Genomic DNA, 11401 nt, shown 5'->3' with positions numbered 1-11401 from the left:
TCAGCTGTTTTTTTTTTAAAGAAATGAATACATTTACTATTCTGCAAGGATTAATTAAATTGATTGAAAATTACAGTAACAGCCTTGTTACAAAAATATATATATATATTGAACTTTTATAATACTTTTGAAATAAATGTGTCTCAATTTCCACATAATAATAAACAGCACTAATGTTTTCAACTTTTAGAAAAATAAGAAATGTTTCTTGAGCAAAATCAGAATGATTTCTGAAGGATCATGTGATACTGAAGACTGGAGTAATGATGCTGGAATTCAAATTTGCCATTATAGGATTACAATTTCATTTTGAAAATATATTAAAATAGAAAACGGTTATTTTAAATTGTAATAATATTTCACAATATTGCAGTTATTTGCTGTATTTTTGTCAAATAAATACAGCCTTGGTGAGCATAAGAGTGTTCTTTTAAAACATATTTTTTTTACTAACCCTATACTTAGTGTACATGTGGCATGCATATGTATTTGCATATCTTTTACCATACCATTTTGAAGTGCTAATTCTTCTAACTGATTATGAATGAAATCACATTTGTTAAAGGTTTGCAGTACAGTTTAATCAACTGTTACTCTACAAAAAAATTCATAACGTTTAATTTTTAGGTCTGGAAAATACCAACTAACAAATCTAATCTACACAAAGGCAAAGTAAAATCAAACAACCCTGTGCTAGGAAGGCTTTCCTTATCTTCTAAATTCTACAACATGCATTTAAGGATGAGGTATAAAGATGATTAGGATCGACAGATCCTAATAGGCTTCGAGTTTGTCCCCTGAAGATCATGACCTGGACAAAGAGCCAGATATAGAGAGTCTGTAAATGTCCCAGCACAGAAAGAGTAGAGCGGAGTCATGCTATCCACCCCTAAAAATGTCACCAGACCTCCAGGAAAACTGCAGAAGATCCCTATCCGATGGAAGCAGGTGGAAATGGGTAAAGGATGAGCAGTACCTCCATGCCAGGCATTGTAGTCTCCATCAAAGTACTCCAAACACCAAGATTCAGCATGTCGGCCCAACCAGCAGTCCTCCTTTTGGCCTTTTCTTGAGATGGATGGGTAGGTGAGACCCAGTTCCCAGTAGATCTTTCCACTCACGTCTACCTCCCAGTAATGGCGACCAGAATCCCAGCACTGGATGCTCAAGACATTAAGGGTGGTGTCAAAGCGTCCCTCATGCTCAGGGACATCTTGCCATACATCTGTGAAAGTGGCACAGTCCCCTTCAGGTGAAATAATCAGCTTAGGGTGGGCAGTGGAAGGGTCCAGGACCACTTCTGAGGAATCTGCAAAAAGTACGCTAACTTCACAAAGAATGCATTTTTCCATTCCACTGTGCTACTTTTCCATTGTTTTTCTCCATAAGCATTATAAACAGACATATTTGATGTTATGTCTCCCATCTTGTGCATGACAAGGTGTTCTAAAAACAAAGCAGTCTAGTTAAAATAAGTTTAATTATTTAAAAAGAAAGTGTCTTGACACTTTGCATTATTTAGCTTATTGGACTGCCTATGGGTTGCGGTCTTTAAAAGCAAAAAAAAACCAATGTCCATATATTTGGTTTATATATTTGAAAGAATATGAAATGTTAATTTGTTTGTCAGTGAACTAAAAAAGTAACATTCATTCATTTGCTGCAAATTGTTCATGCAAATGATCATAAATTGTATGTGCTGTGTGCTGTTGACATTTACTCACAGCTCTTCAGCAGCCTCTTAGCGTTGGGGATCTGTGAGCGGATAAACAGTAGTAAATTGTTGGTGAAGCCCAGTAGCTGATCTGATTTAGCCTCATCAAGATTTATGAGTCCTGGGTCTGTTGCTGTTAGCAATTCCAGCATCCTGCCAAACAGAAAGTAGATAGGCACCACAGATAACACCTGTCCTCTATATAAAAGGTTGAGGGTTATATTGAGTTTAAGGTTAGTAACTAGAATTACTATTTGTTTGGCTACACTAAATAATTCAAACTGTACCATTCATAAAATATTCATCCCATTAAAAAAGTAAAATTCTCCTCAGTATGCATTTTATTTAATAATAATTGTATAATAAACTTTTGTAACATTATAAATGTCTTACTGCCACTTATGTTACTTAATGAATCCTCACTGAATTAAGAGTAAGGTCTAAAATTCAGATTAATACAGGAATACTGCATTGCAGATGTCTTAAGACTTTTCTAAACTAGAATATTAAAATATTAGACTATTGGAATCTACTAATTTCTGAGTGGTATCAGAATATGTTTGTGCATGTAAACTCAATGAGCCCATCCAGCTATAGAATGGATGATATAATTTAAGAATGTTTGTTTAAGTAAGCTAAACAGTGTTCATAACAGCAGATTAAATAAGCCTAAACATGAACTGGACGCTGGCAAACATGATCTCTACAACCGAAATGCCTTTGCAGATGAGTCATTCAGATTTCATTGTGCCAGTGAAGGCTAGAATGCCTGACATAGTGACAAAACAATCTCTCTTAAGTGGGGTTATAAATATACATACCTGTCCTCATACATTGTGACCTATGAGAGAGAGAGAGAGAGAGAGAGAGAGAGGCAGAAATATATAATGAAAATGCATTATGTTGCAGGGATGGCAGGTTTCACCATGTATTGTTGGTCATTTGAATTATTGGTCTATTCATGATGTTTTTATATAATGACACCCCATAATTCATGGTAGATTAAGGTAAAACAAAAAGATGACGATCAACCTGTCTATTGTCCAGTTGTTCTCCTGATAAAAGGCTCACCCTGTCACCAAGCTGTTTTTCACTGTCCATCATCCCTTCATTCAGCTGAACCTCAATGTCTCGCAGGAGGACCCAGTTTGCCTCAATGAGGTTGTCCAACGCTCGGACCGCAGCCGTCTCCTCCATCTCCAGCAGGGACAGAGTGATCCTACAGTCCTCCTCCAGAACTCTCCGCATCTCTTCATACTTCTTCACTATACTTTCTCTCATTGCAGAGGACTTTGACTGAAGAAGATGGGAAGATGGTTAGACTCAACTGGGCAATCCAGTAAAATATAGATTAATTGTATTTCATTTTCATTTAAGTACATTTTATATCGTTTTAAAAGAGGTTTATCGTTTATAAAGTACAATGGTATATATATATATACACACACACACACACACTAAATATATTACAGATTTTGTTGCTTAATATTTTTGTAAAAGCCATGGTACATTCTGGATTCTTTAATAAAAGAACAGCATTTATTTAAGACAGAATTTGTAACATTACAAAAGATTGCAAAATCATAAATATATTTAGTCATTTTTGATCAACATAATGCATAATTGCTGAAGAAAATAACTTTTCTTTCTTTCTTTTTTCTTTGTTTCCTTTCTTTCTTAAATAACATACAGTACAATACAATACAAATAAAACTACTTACTGACCCCAAACTAAAATACAGGGCTTAAAATAGCTTTATGATGTACTTACTGTATATAATTGTCTTAAATAAAACAAACTTGTAAATAATATACTTATATATTTATATATATATTTTTTTTTTTACTCCAAAATTTGAGAGATCACAAAACATAAGATCAAGATAATATTGAAATGTGTTTTGTGATATATTTAAAAAAGAACCGCTTGATTTTATTTTACACACTAGACTCACTTTGATTGCGTTTTGCTTGCCATTCAGTTTCTTCAGTCTGCATCTGATCGCTTCCCTTTGCCTCATGAGATGATCCTGGCTATTTTTTTGCATGTCTTGTTGAGTAAACAGAGAAAAACATGCATGGGAATTAAGGCAAACTTTGACAATTTTAGGATTAAAAATAAAAGTGAACAAAACTTACCTGACACTGAGTTTTCATGTCACTTTGCTGGACTGAGTTGTTAGACTGAGAGACAGTCCTTATGTTACTTTCACAAATCCTTAGGGGGTCATTTGCAACTCTGTAGATGTTCCAGCAAGCCAGATTTTAAGGAGCTCATGCTTCACTAATAGTGAAAGCAGATCACATGGGTGGGTCACAGTGGCACGATCCTGCCAGAGATAAATGGCATTCACCTTGACTTGTCGCTGTGACGCATCTGTCACTGCAGTGCTGCTCGCCACCTGTGACAGGACACTCACATACCCCTTCCTCTCCAGGCCATTTTTAGAGGTGGTATTTAAAGAAGTGGATAGTGAGACATTGTCCCATGTGGATTCATAACAACCAGGCTCTGTAATACAGCCTGTGCATACTCTCTACAATGTGGCTATTAATGTTACTCACAGTTAAACAAAGTACAAGTGGATTCTGGGAAGTGCATGAAAAGGTCAGTTACAGCCTTCATGCAGTAGCACGCAGGAGGTCCTACGATTCAGAACAGTGAGAAGAAGAGAACACAATGTGTGAACAGACGAATAAAAAAGAAAAACTGAATACAAATAGTAAGAAAAAATCTTCATCTTTAAGCTCCTGCTCACAGATGAATCCAGCAGATGGCAGCAGAGCTTGCAGATGGCTGGACATCTTGGGAGAATCAGATGATTAGTTTACAAGCTTTAGGACAGAAAATGACTTATGACAGATGATGATAATGCTAAAGTTGATGTTGATAAAGATGAAGATGATAATGCCATACTGACACAATCCATAATACGTAAAACCATCCCTGCAACAGTAACAATTTGTATTGTTCAATATTTTGCATACCTTAACACAAATACAAAGATATGTAAATAAATTAATAGTTTGTAAAATAGCTTGCATTCATTTTCAATTGTATCATAAGTTTGTAAATTCATATTTCATACAAATACATTTAGAAAATATGTACAAAATAATAATATATTGTGAATACATAAAAAAAAAAAAAAAAAAAAAAAATATATATATATATATATATATATATATATATATATATATATATATATATATATATATATATATATATATATATTTTTATATATATATAAAAGGAAAATCTCCCTAATTTTCTAGTTTGCTTTCCTTTCTAGTAGTGCCATTAGTTTGTACAATAGTATATTGGGAGGGAAAGTAAATAAATAAAATGTTTGTGCAATTAGTATACATTTAGATGAAATGTAGAAAAAATTATAATCATACAATCAAATAAAAGAAAAGTTGTGCAATAGTTTGCATTATTTCATTAATAGTTTCATTAGTTTATACAAAGGTATTTTGCACAAATACATATTTAAAAATATATTAAATACGATTTAAAATAAAATATGAGATACTGTTTGAAAATGTTAATAAATAAACTTCATAAAAAAAAAAAATCCTTTTGGATATATTGGTCTTTTGCATGATTTTAGAAACTCATTTTATATTAATGCTGATTTTATCCACTGCTCAGTTTTTCATTGGTCTTAAAGTGTGTGTGGACAGGCATTTAACAACAACCTTGTATTACGTCTGGCAGTGTAAAAACACATATTACATAAAACATACAAGCACAAATAAAGTATGATTGACTTGTTTTCCTTTGTCCTTGCCTTGCGTAACAATAAAGCATAGCCAGCTTTACGTGTGCTCTAATAAATGTAGGCCTGAGCACATTACCGGACTCAGAGGTGGACTGGGAAGACCACTGTGATCCATAATCCACCTTTCATCAGAATTTCCTGTGGAAATAAAGTCCCTTAATTTCTCAAATCTTCACCATTAGACAGCAAAACCTTGACCCCACCGTTACCTCCCCTCTGGTCCTTCTTTAAACCACTGTCTATTAGGCAGCTCGAATTAAATCCCTGCTGTTGGACTTTAATAAGAGAATATTTGCTCCTGCATTTTAACCTTGTTATCCAATATCCTGTTCCATATTCCTCTGAGATATGCTACGGGCTGCTTTAATACAGAAAGGGTGGTTGACTAGTGGCCCACAAGAAGAAAGCAGGTTTTGAAAAATATAGATTTTTTTAATATATTTAAAACATAAATTGGTCATTAAATTAGGCAAAATAAAAACAAATCCATATAAACGAATTAAAAAATTGTGATTTTTGCATTGTCACACCATCCATACATCATCCTGTGATGTATTAATCACAAATCATGTTGGAAAGTATGAACAATTCAAAATTATGAACAATTCGAGCATTTAAAAAGTCCGCCTTGGTGACCAGACATGAAATGTTATATGCTTGTTTATCTGTAAACTGTACCTGTGAACATCAACACAAGTGTGTGTGTTGCACTTGACACCTGTTTATGTTTGGCAGAGGACAGTTCATTAAATATGTACAGAGTGTGTAGTTGTACTGGGTGAGGTTAAGTGCTTTGGAAACCTCTTAGGATTTAATAAAGAAAAGGGCCTTACCACCTGCAAGCACATATTTTAAGAGTGTCACATTTACATTTTTTATAACCTGGCTGAAACAAATTACTACCAGGTTTTAGGACAATATACTGCACAGAATATATATATATATATATATATGCAAAATATGGAACAGTAGCCTAGAACACTTCACGATTCAATGGTAATTCAGCAAAACGTAACTATACTTTATGCTAGATTTCACTTTCACTAACAAATACAACACAAAACATTTAAAATACTTTTCTTTAGTATAGTGTTAGGCGTCCTTTTTAGCTGTGGAACATAAACTCAACCTAAACATTACTGAGCGCAACAAGTAAACCCTCTTAAAGTCATTTACTAATTCTTAAGTGTGTTCATTTGTTTCTTTTTAGACTTGAAATCCAACATACATTAATAGTTGAGATTTATTGTGGTCAACGCCGTCATTTTTTGAGCACAGCAGTATCCAAGAGCTGGCATCAAATGAGAAACACAGTGCTAATCGTGGATAAGAAACTCTTTCCGTGTTAAATGATTTAGGTTTTATTATCCAACAGCCCTTCTTGTTTAGTTAGGCAGAAACATAAATAACAGAACAAAGGAGGGCCATACAGGCCTGAATGAAAACAGCGCCAGCCGGGCACTGTATGCATCCGCACTCATCTTACAGCCTCTCGCTTATATTACCGTCTCACTTACTGTACTTCCCCCCGAGCCGGGAAAAGCTATCCGCTGTATCTGCATCTCTAATGGCTGGAGTTTTCAAGCAGAAGGAACCGGCAGACAAGCAGCAATCGCTTAGCTAAATGCGGAGAGCAATCTTGAAACAGAAAACTGGAGCAGGACTAGGGGGTTGCTGGATGGGCTGAAATGTTATTTGGATGATACCCGTGCATTAAAGCAAGGGGAAGCTGTGTTGAGTTTCTCATTGAGAGGCAGCAGCAGGGCTCATTGCGATAAGGAAATAAGGCTAATGTTACCTGATCTGGTATAATGTGAACCAATTACTACTCCATTGCACTTCATTACAGAACAGTAATAGGGCCAGGGTGAGCCACGCTATATGAGCAGCCGGGGGAAAATTGAGTGGTCATTGATAATATGATAAAAAGTGACAGAGAGAGAGGCCTCTCAAACAAATTATTGAAATTTACAGTGAGTGGGAGAAACAGAATAACCTCATTTAGGCAGCCGTGGGCCAGCACTTGTCCAAAGTTGCACACTCGACACAAAGGACTGCTTATGGAGAGAAATCTAAAACGATCAAAGAATAGTTTTAGGCCCTGAACTCAACAGACCTGCTCAGGAATTCGAAATTATTCAGGCGGCCTTAATTCTTTAATTTCTAATACAGAAGGGTTATGTGGTGTTCTGTGCGAAACTTTGTTTATAATTAAGCGTTTCAGCTGTTATTCTATCTATCTAACTTGCCCGAATTTTTTAAGTGACAATTAGGACGATTTAATGTTCATAAAATTCACAATTAATTTCAGTTTAGAATCTGCTGATGTCATTACAACCATCAAGAAGAGGAGGGGGAGAGCTGTGTTCTTGTGCCTCCATTGGTAAAAAAAAGTGTTCACTTTCAGCGCTGAGGAGTGTTGAGAAAAGAAACCTCGCAAGGGAGACTAGCCGCCCTTCTATTATATCAACCAATCATCATAGAGACGTAAATTATGTGCTATTAGTTTGAACGTTTCCTGCATCTGCTGCACTGATAATATAATATGCCAAGTACTTATGATTAGTGAATTGAATTGAATATTTAATTGCGACAAATTTACAGAGAGTCATTCAAACAGTATATATACAAATTAAAAGTAAAGGGAGCTAGAACACACCTAAGCTGGATAAAGGCTACAGCAGTTAGCTTAATTAAATAGCACAACAGGCAGTACTCTTTTAACATAGACTTTTAAGAAGGGATGGATGTTTGCTTCAAGTGATAAAACAGTTAAGTTATATTATCTTGCTGTATCTGTAGTTTTCTTTACGTTTTCTGACTAAAAGCCACCATAAAGCCATTTTACAGTGGTTAAGCAAATAATAATATTAATAATTGGCAGGGATCTCCAGACCAATACAATTAGAGTGCCTCATCTGTTTTAAAACTCATGAGCCGCCACTGCCATCTAGTACTGTAAAGTTTTTACTCCTCATCATCACAAAACAGCTGTTTCCTCCAGTCAAAATGTAGCCCATAAAGGGTTACTCCACACCAAAATTAAAATTTTGTCATTAAACACTTACCTCTATGTAGTTCCAAACCCGTAAAAGCTTTGTTCGTCTTTGGAACACAATTTAAGATATTTTGGATGAAAACCGGGAGGCCTGTGACTGTTCCATTGACTGCCAAGTAAGTTACACTGTCAAGGTCCAGAAAAGTATGAAAGACATTGTTAGAATAGTCCATCTGCCATCAGTGGTTCAACTGTAACGTTATGAAGTGACGAGAATAATTTTTGTAAGCGAAAAAAAAAACACAAATCATGACTTTATTCAACTATTTCTTTGTCAGCAGTCTCCTCTGTGTTTCATCATATCACCGTATGCTGTGTATGCTGTTCTGTATCAGCCGAACCCCAAGGATGCGCTGTTTTTTTTTTTCAAATCAGAGCTTAATAAACAGCACATCCTTGTGACACAACTGATAGAGAAGAGCATACAGCATATACAATTTTGTCATTATTGGGGTGTAGAATCCCTTTAACACATATGAAGGCATGGGATACTTTATAAACGATCATGTTGCTATTTTCAATCGACAATTTTACTTTCAGTATAAAACATATTTAAGTGCATGTGGCATTAAATACCTGTAATGGGAAGTCGTGGCCTAATGGTTAGAGGGTTGGACTCCCAATCGAAGGGTTGTGGGTTCTAGTCTCGGGCCGGACGGAATTGTGGGTGGGGGTAGTGCATGAACAGCTCTCTCTCCACCTTCAATACCACGACTTAGGTGCCCTTGAGCAAGGCATCGAACCCCCAACTGCTCCCCGGGCGCTGCAGCATAAATGGCTGCCCACTGCTCCGGGTGTGTGCTCACAGTGTGTGTGTGTGTGTGTGTGTGTGTGTGTGTGTGTTCACTGGTCTGTGTGTGTGCATTATGGATGGGTTAAATGCAGAGCACAAATTCTGAGTATGGGTCACCATGCTTGGCTGAATTTCACTTCACTTTTTACCATACAGTTATGTGCAGAAATTATCTAAAAAGACAGTGACAGAGAAAGAGGTATGTATAGCATAAAGAAAGAAGTTTTCACTAGAAATGCAAACAAAATGCGTACAATTTTGTGTTTGTACAGTAAACGGGTGCGTGTGTGTGTGTGTGTGTGTGAGTGATCAGGAAGACTTGTACTTGGCTTATTAGTAACTCAAATGTTATACCCATATTAGGCAGTAGACCTTGTCTGTGAAGCTTGGTGGAAGTTTAGTACCACCCTACCCTATTAGCAAATTTATTTTTAAATGTAATTTAATTTTTATTATAATTTTGTTTATTATGAATGAAAATCCTAGAATCACCCATTTACAAGCACAAAACATACATTTTATATGTTTTTATTAATGCTAATATGTACAGTTTTGTATTTGTCATTTTAGCGGTCATAATTGCGGACTCAGAGGAAGACTGCAAGGGTTTAGGATGCCATTTGGGACGTGGCCTCGGTCAGAGTGGGCTTTGCTGTTTAGGGTCACTGGATTAGCTTCTCGGGATGGAGATGAAGATCGCTGAATAAATGCTTGGATTTGGGTCTACTCCTCGCAGTCATATGGATTCAGAAGATTTTGATTACAGCGCACAAATAAAATTGTTTAATTTCTTAATTATGTTGCTTTTTTGGTGTATTTTATAGTTCTATTGTCAGCATGTCAAGAGAAAAGGCCTTTTGTGTCCCATGGTAAACAAAGTAAAAATTACATGACAAGTAAAGGTTAAACAATTGCAGAAATGTTATTTATTTTAAGGGTTTAATGTGAAGTCTTGTTTAACATTATGATCAACAATAATAATAAAATTACACCCACAATTTCAATATTCATAAGGATTCAATTTTAGCTGTCATCAATACATCAATTTAAATGCTGAAAATGTGAAAGTTTAGCTACGTCAGTATTGTACGTTTAGTTCTTGTAAATATGTTAGTAGATGTAAAATTTTTTAAACAGATTTTGCACAAAACACATACAAATTAGCATAAGATCACTTTGCTATTAGAATTTTTACTCACGCATCCCAAAAAAAAAAAAAAAAAAATCAAACCAATTACTGTCTAAACACATTTTCAATCTTTCACGGTAATCAGATTGTGTTTACCTGAACGGGGACCATTTTAAAGTATTATTAAAAACTTAAATGGAGTTTAGGCCCAGAAAAAAAAGCTCATATGAAACGGTGTGCAAACAGTGTTGAAAGATTTCAATCATTATTTGAACAGGCGTGAGACTGGTGAAAGGAAAATTAGCATTGAGACTGTCTTCTGTTGATAAGAGTCTATGTCGACAGGAATACCAAGAGGTGTGAGTGACACTCTGCCTTTTGCTTTCCAAACACACTCAAGTGCTCGGTAAATGTAAGTGGAGCACATGATAGAGGATTCTCACACTCCTATTCCACTGTTTCAAAAATGAGATGCTAAACATTTTAGAAAATATAATATTATATATAAAATAAAAGGCTTTGTTTCTTCACTTTTCAGTTTTTCATTTTTCAATTTTTTTTTGTCTTAAGTCCAAATCAGTAAAAAAGGAAAAGGTAGGGCTAATAATTTATCCAAAATTCTTTGTCTCACCATAAACATGTATTACAAGTTAACTCTGCTAGTAATATTAATAATACACTAAAGCTGTGAAAAGATTACTGCAGTGCACATCATTTAAGAAGCATTAAAGGTCCAGCTGAATTAATCACCTGGATCTAAATAGGCAAAATATTGAATACACGCTTCATTGATCAAAACAGTTGTGAAACAACTTATCGGAAGCACAATCTTAAACCACTGTTTAAAGATCATTTTGCTTTCATCACTGTGTTCTGCTGAAAAACCTCAAACATGATAAGCATTTAATTTGGAATAGCAGCT

General features: G+C 35.3%; 1 protein-coding gene across 2 annotated transcripts; it reads right to left on the bottom strand.

The window, feature by feature from the left end:
• Window positions 1-171: 171 nt before the first annotated feature.
• LOC113057537 (probable E3 ubiquitin-protein ligase TRIML1) lies at window positions 172-4102 on the bottom strand. 2 transcript variants are annotated; one of them, XM_026224961.1, is made up of 6 exons: window positions 3854-4102; window positions 3670-3764; window positions 2747-3010; window positions 2536-2555; window positions 1725-1867; window positions 172-1309 (listed from the first exon to the last, which is right to left on the bottom strand). In XM_026224961.1, exons 2-6 carry the CDS (start codon window positions 3760-3762, stop codon window positions 759-761), a joined length of 1071 nt encoding a protein of 356 aa, XP_026080746.1. In that variant the 5' UTR covers window positions 3763-3764; window positions 3854-4102; the 3' UTR covers window positions 172-758. The 2 variants fall into 2 exon arrangements, with proteins under 2 accessions (XP_026080746.1, XP_026080747.1); XM_026224962.1 differs by having other exon boundaries at window positions 2786-3010.
• Window positions 4103-11401: the final 7299 nt, after the last annotated feature.

Source organism: Carassius auratus, chromosome 38, assembly GCF_003368295.1.
Source record: "Carassius auratus strain Wakin chromosome 38, ASM336829v1, whole genome shotgun sequence".
In the NCBI taxonomy this organism is placed as follows: Eukaryota; Metazoa; Chordata; class Actinopteri; order Cypriniformes; family Cyprinidae; genus Carassius; species Carassius auratus.
The sequence above is the reverse complement of the archived record's forward strand: the minus strand, read 5'-3'. Positions and strand labels throughout refer to the sequence as shown.

Bases quoted from the DNA above. Each gene is read 5' to 3' on its own strand.
- LOC113057537 (XM_026224961.1), bottom strand. From the start codon at position 3,762: ATGCAAAAAAATAGCCAGGATCATCTCATGAGGCAAAGGGAAGCGATC. The intron at 3,011-3,669 runs GTGAGTCTAGTG...CATCTTCTTCAG, and splicing joins GCAAGCAAAACGCAATCAAA to TCAAAGTCCTCTGCAATGAG. The intron at 1,868-2,535 runs GTATGTATATTT...TCTGTTTGGCAG, and splicing joins GTCACAATGTATGAGGACAG to GATGCTGGAATTGCTAACAG.